The sequence below is a fragment of the Hyperoodon ampullatus genome (assembly GCF_949752795.1).
Source record: "Hyperoodon ampullatus genome assembly, chromosome: 7".
NCBI lineage: Eukaryota > Metazoa > Chordata > Mammalia > Artiodactyla > Ziphiidae > Hyperoodon > Hyperoodon ampullatus.
Window position 1 is genome coordinate 15,994,188 of NC_136920.1, and position 14,384 is coordinate 16,008,571.

General features: G+C 50.4%; 1 protein-coding gene across 5 annotated transcripts; it reads left to right on the forward strand.

The window, feature by feature from the left end:
• Positions 1 to 2,525: 2,525 nt before the first annotated feature.
• Positions 2,526 to 12,431, forward strand: RAPSN (receptor associated protein of the synapse; the record flags this gene model as incomplete). 5 transcript variants are annotated; one of them, XM_079708626.1, is made up of 8 exons in its annotated part: positions 2,526 to 2,717; positions 3,294 to 3,632; positions 8,968 to 9,126; positions 9,681 to 9,779; positions 9,856 to 9,978; positions 10,477 to 10,530; positions 11,559 to 11,758; positions 12,207 to 12,431. In XM_079708626.1, 8 exons carry the CDS (start codon positions 2,526 to 2,528, stop codon positions 12,277 to 12,279), a joined length of 1,239 nt encoding a protein of 412 aa, XP_079564752.1. In that variant the 3' UTR covers positions 12,280 to 12,431. The 5 variants fall into 5 exon arrangements, with proteins under 5 accessions (XP_079564752.1, XP_079564753.1, XP_079564754.1 ...); XM_079708627.1 differs by lacking the exon at positions 10,477 to 10,530; XM_079708628.1 differs by lacking the exon at positions 8,968 to 9,126.
• Positions 12,432 to 14,384: the final 1,953 nt, after the last annotated feature.

Below are 14,384 nucleotides of genomic sequence, written 5' to 3' on the forward strand. Positions count from 1 at the left end.
CTAGTCATATTGGATCAGGGCCCCTTCTAATGACCTCATTTTACCTTTTTAAAGATGGTGTCTCCAGGAAATTCCCTGGCCGTCCAGTGGTTAGGACTCCATGCTCTCACTGCAGAGGACCCGGGTTCGATCCCTGGTCAGGGAACTAAAATCCCACAAGCCAGGTGGCACAGCCAAAAAAAAAGATGGTATCTCCAATAAGGCACATTCCGAGGTTGGGGGGTGCGGTCTACATATCAACACCAACCTATGAACGGGGGCACAATTCAGCACCCCATAACACAAAGGAATGGGGGGTGACTGCTAATGAGCACAGGACTTCTTTTCAGGGTGATGAAAATGTTCTGATGTTAGAAATTTGTGCTGATCAATGCACAAATTTGTGAATACAGGCACACCTCGAAAATACTGCAGGTTTGGTCCCAGACCACCACAGTAAAGTGAACATCACAATAAAGCAAGTCACATGAATTTTTTGGTTTCCCAGTGCATATAAAAGTTACGTCTGTGCTATATTGTAGTCTATTAAGTGTGCAATAGCATTATGTCTAAAAACACAATGTTCAGACCTAAACTAAAAAATCTTTTATTGCTAAAGATACTAACCATCCTCTGAGCCTTCAGTGAGTCATAGTAGTAACATCAAAGATCACTGATTACACCTCACCATAAGAAACATAATAATAATGACAGAGCTTGACATATTATGAGAATTGCCAAAATGTGACACAGAGACAAGAAGTGAGCATACGTTGTTGGAAAAATGGTGCCGATAGACTTGCTCGATGCTGGTTTGCCACAAATCTTCAATTTGTAAAAAACGAAATATCTGCAAAGTGCAATAAAATGAGATGTGCTTGTATACTAAAAGCCAGTGTCCACTCTGAAAGGACAAATTTGCCCTGGGGCAAGAAGGAGTCTGGTTTGCAGAGAGGGAAGAGAAAGATGGGGTGAGTCAAGCTGGTGGGGATGGCAGGAGCCTCTCTCAACCCCATAAGCCCCAGTACTTCACTGGTCTGCTCCCTATATAAGACTTTGCCCTTCTCCAGTGTGTCTGGCATTAAAACTCATTGTAAAGCACTCTTTCAAACTGGGACTGGGATTGGAATTGGGTATCTTTTAAACCTTCAAAGACCAACTTCTGTTCCTCATGGGCAGTTTGCCATGGAGCATACGGACGCAGCTCTAGATAACCTCTTGCTTATTGTCACATAGTGTTTCCTGTGTGTCAGGCAGGCACTGTTCTAAGTCCTTGTCAATTACTAAGTCATTTAGTTCCAGCAGTCCAGTAAAGGGACTTCCCTGCAGTCCAGTGGTTAAGACTTCGCCTTCCAATGCAGGGGGTATGGGTTCGATCCCTGGTCAGAGAGCTAAGGTCCCACATGGCTCGTGGGCAAAAAGCCAAAACATAGGGCTTCCCTGGTGGCGCAGTGGTTGAGAGTCCGCTTGCCGATGCAGGGGACACGGGTTCGTGCCCCGGTTCGGGAGGATCCCACGTGCTGTGGAGCGGCTGGGCCCGTGAGCCATGGCGGCTGGGCCTGCGCGTCCAGAGCCTGTGCTCTGCAACGGGAGAGGCCACAGCAGTGAGAGGCCCGCGTACTGCCAAAAAAAAAAAAAAAGCCAAAATATAAAACAGAAGCAATATTGTAACAAATTCAATAAAGACTTTAAAGAATGGTCCACATCAAAAAGAAAGAAATCTTAAAAAAAAAATCCAGTAAAGTAGGAACCATTATTCTCCTGCCCAAAGTCACACTGCCCATACAGATAATAAACGGCGGAGTCAGAATTCAAACCCTGGCAGCCTGGCTCCAGGGTCCACGCTGTTACCCACCACACTGTGGGGCTCATAGCAAGCCTGTGGGTTAGGGTTTATTAGCCTATTGCAGCCTCAATTTACAGATGAGAAAACTGAGGCCCAGAGAGGTGAATGACTTGTTGGCTGGGGTCGGACTGTGAGTTAGGACACGTTGGGATGGTGTGGGCATGTGCACGGGTAAGGGACCTCGGCGCCCAGTGACTCACAGGAACAGAGCCTGGGGTCGGTGGGTCTGGGGGGAAGGTTGTGATGGGGAGAGGCCCCAGCCTCCTGCTGCCTGTGTGCCCAGCCTCATCCCTGATTCTTCCAGCTCTCAGCCCACCCCTGGAGGCAGCTCCTTGGCAAGGCTGCGGGGACGGCCTGCCTGGCCAGGAGGCTCAGGGCCAGTGTCAGAGGTGCTGAAGAGACGCCCAAGGGGATGCCTGGGGGGGCAGGCACCTTCCTCCCAGCTCGGGAGTGGGTGTGGCAGAGGCCCCGCGTGACCTTGTGGCTGACATTCCTTGGCGGCCACGTGGCCCCAACTGGCAGGGACAGCTGCGGACAGCGACGGACCAGCTTTGTTCGCAGGGTGGCGCCTGCTCTCCATCCAGGCCCTGCGCCTTCTGGGGGCTCGGTGGGCAGCTGGCGCCGTGGGTCCCCCGCCATGAGTGTCTAGAGGCACGGAGCCACCAGGGTCTCTCTGGAGGGGGCTCAGGGCACTGGGAGGATGGGGCAGGACCAGACGAAGCAGCAGATCGCGAAGGGGCTCCAGCTGTACCAGTCTAACCAGACAGAGAAGGCGCTGCAGGTGTGGACGAAGGTGCTGGAGAAGAGCTCGGACCTCGTGGGGCGTTTCCGCGTGCTGGGCTGCCTGGTCACGGCCCACTCGGAGATGGGCCGCTATAAGGAGATGCTGAAGGTGGGAGCGCCGCGGCCGGGCTGGGAGGGCGGGGCCGGGGCGGGATTTCTCCCAGGCCTCCCAGCCCCCCTCCCGCCTCCTCAGGCTCCCCTGTATCCCACAGGCTAGTGGCTGGGGCCTGAGGCTCTGAATCCACTGGGTCTCGGCTTTGGATTTGGGCCTGTGGCCTTGAACTCCGGTGTCTGAAGCTCTGAGACTGAGGTTCTCAGCCTCAGGGTTCGGGGAGCTGAAGGCCAGGTCTCAGAGTCGAGGTTCCAGCCTTCCTATTCGGGGTTCTGAGTCTGAGTCTAGGGGGCGCTGGCTCCAGGTTTGAGGCTGTGGATGGGTGGGTGGTGGAGACTGCAGACCTAGGCTCAGGATGGAGAGGTGGAAGCTGTGGGTCTGGGTTTGGGAGGTGGAGGCTCCTGGGCTGCAGCTTCTGGGGCTTCTGGGACTGGGGAGCAGGGAGCGCATCTGAGGCCAGGGCTGGACGCTCTGGGCCTGAGGCTTTGGGCTGTGAGGCTTGGAGGGACGGAGGCTCGGGTCCCAGGCTCAGGGTCCAGGCTGACGCTCCCGGCCTGCCACCCTGGCGGGCAGTTTGCTGTGGTACAGATCGACACGGCTCGGGAGCTGGAGGATGCCGACTTCCTCCTGGAGAGCTACCTGAACCTGGCGCGCAGCAACGAGAAGCTGTGCGAGTTTCACAAGACCATCTCCTACTGCAAGACCTGCCTCGGCCTGCCCGGCACCCGGGCAGCCACCCAGCTCGGAGGCCAGGTCAGCCTGAGCATGGGCAACGCCTTCCTGGGCCTCAGCCTCTTCCAGAAGGCCCTGGAGAGCTTCGAGAAGGCCCTGCGCTATGCCCACAACAACGATGACACCATGCTCGAGTGCCGTGTCTGTTGCAGCCTGGGCAGCTTCTACGCCCAGGTCAAGGTGGGCCCGGCCCCCCAGGGAGGGCGGTAGAGTCTCGGGCTCCCTGAGAGTCTCCCGTGAGCCACGCTCCCTGTTGCATCACCTCGTTCAATCCTCCCATTTAGGTAGGGATGAGGCAGACGGAAGCCTGGGAGGGAAAAGACAGCCAGGAAGTAAAGACATGGCCAGGCAGGGCAGAGCCAGAATTCAAGCCTTGATCTGTCTGACTTCCTGGGGGAATGGGAAGCTCCTATGTGAGGACAGGCCGTGAACCTGTACTGCCACGTGTTTGTTGTGTGATCTTGGGCAAGTCACCTCTCCTCTCTGAACCTATGAAATGAAGGAGAATGGAACCCACTTTACAGCGTGGTTGTAAGGATTCATTCATCAAATATGTACTGAGCATCTATGATATCCCAGACACTGTTGGCCTAGGGTGCAACAGTGAAAACAACAGCCAAGTCCCTGGGTTCATGAACCTTGCATTCTAGCTGGGAGAGAAAGACAAATAAATGCAATCAGCAAATCAAGTATACAGCATGGTGGAAAGTGCCTAGGAAAAAGGCGAGCAGGGAAAGGGGGTTGGAAGTGCTGAGGATGAGGTGTTGCAATTTCCAACAGGATGGTTGGAAGGCCTTGTAGAGGTGATGTCTGATGTCTTGGAGGAGGTGAGAGGGTGAACCATGCAGAAATCTGGCAAAAGAATGAAAAAGAGGGAACAGTTAAAGCACAGCTCTGCCCTTGGGGGACCTTACCCAGTATGTTCCAGGAAGGATGGAGGCCAGCATGGCTGCAGCAGCTGTGTGAGAAGAAGGTAGGTGGTGGTGGGGTCAGAGAGGTAAGGGGGAAGGGAAATGGCAGACTGAGAAGAAACTGACGGGGTCAGTGACCTCAGGCTTTTGGTCCTGAGCATCTGCTCTCTTTCCCCCTAGGCATCTAGGCTGTGCTTGGCCCATGGGGGATGTTAGTGCCTGGCACATAGTAGATGCTTAAAAAATCCTGGAGAGTGTAAATGCTGATGGATCAGAGGTGGAAGTATGAGGAAGTGAGGGTCATCCACGACCACACTGAGGATTTTGTTTTCAGCAACTAGATGTATGGGGAAGCCATTCAGTGAGATGCAATAGGATTGGAGAGGGATAGGGGTGTTTTATAACCTTTTTTATTATGAAGAAAATTAACCATGCAGGAAAGCAGAATAATATAATGAATCTCCATATACCCACTACTTAGATTTAACAATTATTAATATTTTGCCATATTTGACTTACATATTTTTCACTGAAGTGATGTGATGCAAAATTATAGACATCATGATATTTTACCCCAAAGTAATTCTGTATGCATTTCTGGGAAAAAAAAAAAAAAAAAAAAAGACCGTTTTATATATATATAAATATAAGGACACTTTCTTACACACTTTCTTACATAATCACAATACTATTTATCACACACACCATATTGAACAATTATCTCTTAAATTTCTCTACTTATCCTGAAAATATGCCTTTATCCTCGGCTTGTTTGAATTGGAACACAAACAAGAACCACACATTGCAGCGGTTATTATGTCTCCCGAGTCTCTTTCTATAGAGAATTCCTACCCTTCCCTTTATTTTCCATGGTTTATTGAGGAAGCCGGATGAATTGCCTTGTAGAATGTTCCATCTCATTGTCTCATTGCTTCCTCAAGGAGTCATGTAAGTTGTTTCTTTGTCTCCATTACTCTCTATGAACTAGAACTTACATAATGACTTAGTAAGATTTAGGTCACGCATTTTTGGTGAGAATACTATACAAGCGAGGCTGCGTGCTTCATGTTACATCATATCGGTAGTTAAGAGAGTAACCACCTGATCCCACTGTTTTCAGCTTTGCTGTCTTCCTTTCACGACCGGTAGGTTAACTTGTGGGGTGATACTTTGGCTGTGAATATTCAGTTCTGCAACAACATTTTCCGTAATGGTTTGAGCATCCATTGATGTTTGTTGCCTGAATAACTTCTTTCATTTCAACTCTCATGAAATGGTGATTTCCAAGTTCTATCATGACTTCTGCAATTACTAGCTGGGATTTTTTCTATAAGGAAGAACTTTCCCTCTTTAACTGGAGCTAGTGGATTACTCTGAAATACAGTTCCTTAAGGAAAGGCAGAATAAATACTTTTTCCTTTTCCTTTAATTACCACTTTCCAGAATAATGAGTTGATGTGATAGTTGCCTTCAATGATCACACTTACTTGTTTTGCTTCCTCTTTTTGTAGTATCGTTGTGAAATCATGGATTTAAAAAAATATTCAGAAAAAAAATATTCAGTACTTGTCAGTCAGTTGCAATCATTGTTCCTTTTGATGCTCATATTATCTTAATTTTAGTCAGTGGAATTCTCTTCAATATGGCTACTGTGTCCTATTGACGAGACTTCATTTAGTCTTTAAAAGAAAACATTCTTGTTTTCTGGCACAATAGCCTGTCCCACACTCGTTTTGTATACTGTCGTCCCTCGGCATCTGTGGAGGATTGGTTCCAGGATCCCCCAGGACACCCAAATCCGGGAATGCTCAAGTCACTTATATAAAATGGTGTAGTATTTGCATAAAATCTACATACATTCCCTCCACCCCATACTTTAAATCATCTCTAGATTACTTATAATACCTAATACAATGTAAATGCTATGTAAATATAAACTGGTGTGTGGCAAATTCAAGTTTTGTTTTTTCAGAACTTTCTGGATTTTTCCCCCCAATATTTTCAACCCTCAGTTGGTTGAATTCAAGGATGTGGAACCCTCGAATACAGAGGGCCCACTCTATTTCCTGCTCCAAACCTGGAGCCAGCCATTCCTCCGGGTCCTTTTTTTAGTAGGAAATGGTATTTAAAGACCAAACATGGGCTCTCAGGATGCTCGTGGCTACTGGGTTGTTGCTACTAAATCTCTTCCGCTGTGAGGACAACTGGACTTTATACTGATATTTCCAATTCAAATCCAATGTTTCAGGACTTTCCTTAATTTATTTCAGACTTGATTCTCTTTTCTCTTAGACTGAAAATCTTGGTTTCTAAATATTTACTTTATCCTACAAAGTACATAAAATAATTTCAAAAGACAATACCAATATTGTCTTACTCAAAAAAAAAAAAATGATGAATGAGGTTTGATTTCTTTGCCATTCTTTTGTCTTTATAATATATCCCACTATGGCTGAACTGTTCAAGTATATATTTTAAGGTCCTTTGAAATAATAACTTTTCTGTATGGCTATATTAATATATAACATATATAATATAATATATAATATATTAATATATATTATAAAAGAATCATAATATACTATGATAGAATATTATAATATACCTTGATTGTATTATAATATATACTTATGATTAGAATTGATTATAATATTAATATAATGATATACATTAAGGTCATTTGTTTCCATTTTCTATTTTTAGGGTTTTTAAAATTAAATTTAATATTTTAAAGTCTGTAAAACATTTACATGGCTTCAAGTTAAAAAGTACATAGTAGGGACTTCCCTGGTGGTCCAGGTGAGACTCTGTGCTCCCAATGCGGGGGCCCCCGGGTTCGAGCCCTGGTCAGGGAGCTAGATCCCGCATGCGTGCCGCAACCGAGAGCCCGCATGCCCCAATGAGGAGCCCACGTGCCACAGCTAAGACCCGGTGCAGCCAAAAAGAAATAAATTAGTAATAAATAAGTTAATAAAAAGTACATAGTACAAATTAAGTATGTTAGGAACAGGTTTTTATTGGGGTTACTGAGAGTTCTCTTTTGGTCATATTAGCTTGTTAAATATTAAATAAAAATTCAAATAGGTTTTCTACAAAGAAGAACAGAGAAGTGGGGCTGTAGCTAAATGGGACATGAGATCAAAGAAGGTTATTTGATTTTTATTTTTGTTTTTGTTTTTCAAATGAGATAAGAAATGCCAGGCTGTGATTTTACATTGATAGGAATGATTCAGTAGAAAGAGACTGGGGAGGGGGTTCCAGAGCCCACATGGAGGGGGTCATATTTAATTTGTTAGGAGCAGGGAGTAGCAGGAAGGAGGCAGTGTGGGAACAGATCTGGTGGGTTTGACGGATAAGGTGGATAAGGGAGCTCCTCTCTGATTTTCTTCTCTTTTTTAAAAAATAATTAAGTTATTTATTCATTTATTTTTGGCTGCGTTGGGTCTTTGTTGCTTCACGCGGGCTTTCTCTAGTTGCAGCGAGCGGGGGCTACTCTTCGTTGCGGTGCACGGGCTTCTCATTGCGGTGGCTTCTCTTGTTGTGGAGCACGGGCTCTAGGTGCGCAGACTTCAGTAGTTGTGGTGCACAGGCTAAGTAGTTGTGGCACGCGGGCTCAGTAGTTGTGGCTCGCAGTCTCTGGAGCACAGGCTCAGTAGTTGTGGTGCACGGGCTTAGTTGCTCTGCAGCATGTGGGATCTTCCTGGACCAGGGCCCCTGCATTGGCAGGTGGATTCTTTTTTTTTTTTTTTTTTTTTTTTTTTTTTTTTTTTTTGCGGTACGCGGGCCTCTCACTGTTGTGGTCTCTCCCGTTGCGGAGCACAGGCTCCGCACGCGCAGGCTCAGCGGCCATGGCTCACGGGCCCAGCCGCTCCGCGGCATATGGGATCCTCCCAAACCGGGGCACGAACCCGTATCCCCCGCATCGGCAGGCGGACTCCCAACCACTGCGCCACCAGGGAGGCCCTGGCAGGTGGATTCTTAACCACTGCACCACCAGGGAAGTCCCTCTTCTGTTTTCTTAATGGTGCATAAGGTGAGCTCATGTGCTAATAATGGACAGGTTCAGAAGACATTTGGAAATTTGAGGAGAAAGAAAGGTGAGAGGATGATTTCTTTGCCTTAGCGAGTCTGTCCCAATGTTCTTTCAGCTGACTGTGCTGGCAGTCACCGAACATTCAGTGATGACTGGGTGCCAGGGGGCAAACTCCAGTGGGGTTGGAGTGGGCTCTGATATCCCCACCACCCCCCTTCTGTGTGTCTCGGAAGCCGAGGGGCCCAACTGGGACTGGGTGAGAGGAGGAGCCAACTGTATTTTCTTCCTTCTCATTCATCCGTTCATTCATTCATTCAATAAATACTTACTAAGTGCCAGGCACTGTGCTAGGCTCTTGCCATTCATCGGCAAACCAGATGGAAACCCCTGTGTTCATGGAGCCCACACCCGTGCACTGGCTGTTCCCTCTGTCTGGATCACTCTTTCCCTGGACACCAGAATGAATGAATGAATGAATGAATGAACACGCAGTGGAGCGTTCCACTTAGGGGCAGCCCCTGCCACTCTGTGTGCCCCCTCCCATCCCACCCCCTCCCTGTGTCCCCTGCAGGACTACGAGAAAGCCCTGTTCTTCCCCTGCAAGGCTGCAGAGCTCGTCAACGACTATGGCAAAGGCTGGAGCCTCAAGTACCGGGCCATGAGCCAGTACCACATGGCTGTGGCGTATCGCCTGCTGGGCCACCTGGGCAGTGCCATGGAGTGCTGTGAGGTGGGGCAGCAGGGAAGGGGGGCAGTTAGAGGGTGGGAGAGTAGGTGGGGTCTGGGCCCAGGGCCTCTTCCTGCCAACTCAGCCCACTGAGGCCCCCAAGCCTTGCCCCTGGCCCCTCCTCTCTACAGCTGAGCCCCTGAAGGATGTGTTTGTTCCCCAGTCCCCGTGCCCCAAACCTCATTCCCTTCTAGTCTGTTTTCAGGGGAGGGCACTTCCCTCTGCCCCCCCACCACTGCCAAAAAAAGTGCCCTTATGGGGCACTTTAAGTAGGAAGAGAGCCAGTCTCTGGAGTTCCACTGATCTGGGTTCGAATCCCAACTTTGCCACTTAATAACCTGGTGACCTTGGTCAAGTCACTTTTGTTCTCAGAGCCCCAGTTTCCAGTGCTGTCAGACCTCAGTGGTTCAGTGCATGGGCCTCAGCACCATGAAAGGTGTATTGGGCTCTGAGGATGTTGGTGACCCTGGATTGCCCATCAGAGGGGCCCAATGGGTGAAGGCACCCCAGTGGTGGGGGGCAGACGGGCAGGTCTGAGTAACCGGCCTCTGTCACAGGAGTCTATGAAGATTGCACTGCAGCATGGGGACCGGCCACTGCAGGCACTCTGCCTCCTCTGCTTTGCTGACATCCACCGGAGCCGAGGGGACCTGGAGGTGAGGTCACTGGGATGCAGGGGGAGGTGGTGCGAGCCTGGCCTGGCCTGACTCCACCCCTGACCTGGCTGTGCAGACAGCCTTCCCTAGGTACGACTCTGCCATGAGCATCATGACCGAGATTGGAAACCGCCTGGGGCAGGTACAGGTGCTGCTGGGTGTGGCCAAGTGCTGGGTGGCCAGGAAGGCGCTGGACAAGGTGAGGTGGACCCCTTTCCTGCAGCCCACAGCTCTCCCCAGTGCTCCCACTTGAGGCCAGTAGGTCAACCAACAATGTGTGGGTCTGGTTCTGGGCTGGACTCTTTCAGACACTTTGTCTAACATCAGCCTCACCCCAGTCCCATGAGGCCAGGGGATTCCAGATCATTTTCCAAGCTCAGAGAAGGTCCATGACTTGCCCAGTCAAACAGTTAGTAAAGGGCCAGGCCTGGGGTTTGCACTCAGGACACTTTAACTGCCTCCTGTGATTTCATGACACCTCGTGAAAGAGGAATGTTCTTCCCATTCTATATCTGAGTAAACTGAGGCAGCTCTGGTGACTGTACCCCAGCCTTTTCCTCTTACCTTCACACACAGGGCAGCTGCCCAGAGGTGCTGCCCTCCCCAGACCCACCCCTCCCTACCCCTTCCTTCCCTGTGAGCCAAGGCCTCTGTCAGACAGCTCTGCCTGCAGCCCTGGCCTGTGCTCACCTTCCAGGCTCTGGATGCCATCGAGAGAGCCCAGGACCTGGCCGAAGAGGTGGGGAACAAGGTCAGAACTGAGTCCGTCTGCTGGGTCTGGAGTCAAGAGCCCAAGGTGGGATCTTGGGAGCGTGGGGAGGCCCCCCTGAGCCTGCTCATGCCCTGAGCCTCTCCTGATCTCCAGGAGCTGCCCCCATCATCCCCAGACCCTGACTGTTTCTCTTCCACCCAGAGAGCACTTTGGAGGGCAGGGCAAGAATTCCATAGCTCAGGGGATATCAGAATTCCTCAGAGGTTTCTTGATGGTCATTAAAACTCCTAACAGTGGCCTCCACTCATACAGAGGTGGGCATCACAGGGCTCTTCTAGGTATCGGTTCCAGGCCTCACTGGCTCCCTGCAAGGTGGGTACAGCAAGCCCCATTTTACAGATGAGGAAAGTGAGGCTCAGAGATGTGCTCAAGGTCCCACACCTGGTAACTGGTCTGTCTTAACTCCAAAGCCCGTGTTCCTTTCATAGTATACGTGGCCTCTCCAAATTTGATAATCCTATCCAAACCTTTAAATGTTGAAAATAACCTCAGTGTTTCTCAAAGTCTTCTAGAAGATGTGCATTTCTCAGGGGTCAGGTGCACAGTCCAATTAACATGCCAAACATATGTGCCTTGGCTGGATGATACCTGCTCCGGTTTACTCAGATATCTCGGGCTCTTTAGAAGCACTGATGAGCTGCTGTGTGTATTTAATTAACAAAAACAAGAAAGAAAATTAATTATTATGAAGTCAATGCAGCAGGTTTGGTCAATAAAATCCTTCAAAAACACGGAGTCCCCAGCGGGTTCTAGGAGTAAGGATCACCCGTCTCACCTACCTCCTTTCTGCATGAGGGGAAACCGAGGCCTAGAGAGGGCAGGACGTTTTTCCTAGGCCCACCAGCAAGGCAGGAGTGCAGCCAGGACGGGACCCCTGTGTACGGACCACCCGGTGGCCCCGTGGGGACAGCTTCTTGGGCTGGGCAAGGAGGGAAGCAAGGCAGCTGCTCACTAGCACCGACTTGTCTCATCCCCACGTCCCACTCTCCTGGCCGCACCGGCCCCAGCTGAGCCAGCTCAAGCTGCACTGCCTGAGCGAGAGCATCTACCGCAGCAGAGGTCTGCAGCGGGAGCTGCGCGCCCACGTTGTGCGCTTCCACGAGTGCGTGGAGGAGACGGAGCTCTACTGCGGCCTGTGCGGCGAGTCCATAGGCGAGAAGAACAGCCGGCTGCAGGCTCTGCCCTGCTCCCACATCTTCCACCTCAGGTGAGTGCCCCACCGGTGGACACGAGGCACTCGGGGCCTCTCTGGGGCCTAGTCACAATAGTCATACGAACAGCAAAGACCTACACAGTGCTTTCGGCATCCCATGCCTGTTCTAAGCGTTTCCTATTAACTCATTGAATCCTCCCAGTAGCCCTATGAGGTGGATGTTCTAGTATTCTCCCCAAAGAGGACCAGAGAGGCATCTCAAAGGTCATGGGATTTAGATGCCCAGGGCCAGAGCTGCCTCCATCACAACCTCCTGACTTCCAGCCCAGGCTCTGCCCTGGAGGCCTCCCCAGGCAGAGTGCGAGGGGCCAGCAGGGCTGCTGGCAGGAGCCTGGGGGCTGTGGATACCTCCTGCACCTGCAGAGGAGGGGGGAGGAGAGAGGGCCAGGCCCAGGATGGGAGGACAGGCCCGCTGAGTGGACAGGGCCCTTTGCTTCCCAAGGTGCCTGCAGAACAACGGGACGCGGAGCTGCCCCAACTGCCACCGCTCATCCATGAAGCCTGGCTTTGTGTGACCCCATCAGGTCGTGGGCTTCTGCCTCGCCTCCTCTGCTCCTTCTCTGGCCTCACGCTGGAGGCTGCCCTGACCGGCTGTGCCTCCAGCACCTGTTTACTCCTGGGGCAGCCTCCAGGGCCTCCTCTGGCCTCAGCCAGGGCCTGGGGCCTGCCCACTGCTGCTCCTCCAGGCCCAGCTGCCCTCCCCCACCTCTTTTTACTTTGCTCTTTACAGAAAAATAAACCGTTTGTACCTGGTCCCAGCAATTCTGATTTTCCCTGCCCGGGGTCTGACGGGTGGAGGAGAGTGGGAGTGAGGCTCCCCACGTGAGCTTCCTCAGACACACGTGTCTCTGTGCCTATATGTAGGAGTTCCTCCAGCTGCCCTTCCAGGTTTTGGGGCTGCCACTGTGAGCCAGAGGCAAGATCCTGCAGGTGAGGAACACCTTTAAATGCTGACATGCAGGGCTGGAGAGGAAGATGTGATGAACAGTAAACATAGTAAACCAGCAACGTAGAAAGCCTGTTAGAAAGATGTTATGGATGGAACTGTGTCCCCCAGATTCATGTGTTGAAGCCCTAACCCCCAGCATGACTACATCAGGAGACAGGGCCTTTAAGGAGGTAATTAGGGTTAAATGAGGTCATGAGGATGGGGCCCTAATCCATTAGGACTGGTGTCCTCATAAGAAGAGGGGGAAACACCAGAGAGCTTTCTCTCTCTCTGTGCTGCACAGAGAAAAGACTGTCTGAGGACACAGTCTTACCGCAAACATCTGCAAGCCAGGAAGAGAGGCCTCACCAGAAACCTGATTTCCTGGCACCTTGATGTTGGACCTCCCAGCCACCAGAACGGTGAGGAAATACATTTCTGTTGTTTAAGCCACCCAGTCTGTGGTATTTTGTTATGCTGAAACTAATGGCAGAAACCAGCAGACTAATACAAAAGTGATAAGTGCTTTGGAACAATAAAGAATAGAGCAGCATTCCTCTTCCTCATCTTCATTCCCTTCTCTTCTTGTCAGTCCTAAAACCATTAGGTGGGACAGAGCAAGACAGGCATCCATGTGGAGGGGTGGCCTGGTGTGGGATATCGGAGCCCAACTAGGTGAGGAGAGTGTCCACACAAGGGAAGCCCCAGTGTGGGGAGGTGGATCCTGTGTGGAGAGAGAAGGGTCCCCACGCATATGGGTGCCTCATCCTGGAGTGTAAGAGCCCAAGTAAGGGGAGAAAGGAGTTCACATGAGGACAAGGCTTGGTGCTGGGTATTGGGGCCAAGAAAGGTGAAGAAGACATCCATGCAGATGGGCAGTCTGGGAGCTGGAGCCTGAACAGGGCAAGGAGGGCAGCTATGCTCAGGGCAGCCTGGTGTGGTGTGTCAGAGTCAGAGCAGGGTGATGAGGATACCCTGGAGGAGAAAGGCCTAGCATAGGCACCTGAGCAAAGTGAGGAGAGCATCCACATGGTGGTGGTGGGTGGAATATGGTCCAGTGCAGAGTGTCAGAGACCAAGTCAGGTAAGGAGGGCAGCTGGCATGGGCTGTCGGGGCCTAAGTGGGCTAAGGAGAAACCCAAGTGGGAGAAGGTTCGGTGTGAGGTGTCAGAGCTTTCTTTCTTTTCTTTTTTTTTTATTTAACTTTTTGGCTGAGCCACGTGGCTTGTGGGATCCTAGTTCCCTGACGAGGGAGCGGACCCGCACCCTCAGCAGTGAAAGTGCAGAGTCCTTACCACTGGACTACCAGGGAATTCCCTGTTAGAGCTTGAGTAGAGCAAATAGGGCATGCACATGGGGCATTTGAACAAAGACGGACTGAAGAAGGATCTGTGCCTGGAAGGGAGTGGCAATGAGAATTTGATTACATAGAAGGGTTGATCAAATAAGTAAACATATTAAAGGTAATGGGTGGCAGGTCACTATTGAAGAAGAGAGTTACAAATAAGGAAAGGGAGAAAACCAAAGGGACCCAGTCATATTGAATTGGAATTGTAGAGATTAGTGTGAACTATTGGATTTCTAAATATATAGCTTAATAGAGAAATAAATATAGTTACAAATGTGTGTGTGTGTTTGTGTGTACGTGCAAACACTCGTGCCTGGGAGTGACATGCCAGTAGCAATGAGCACA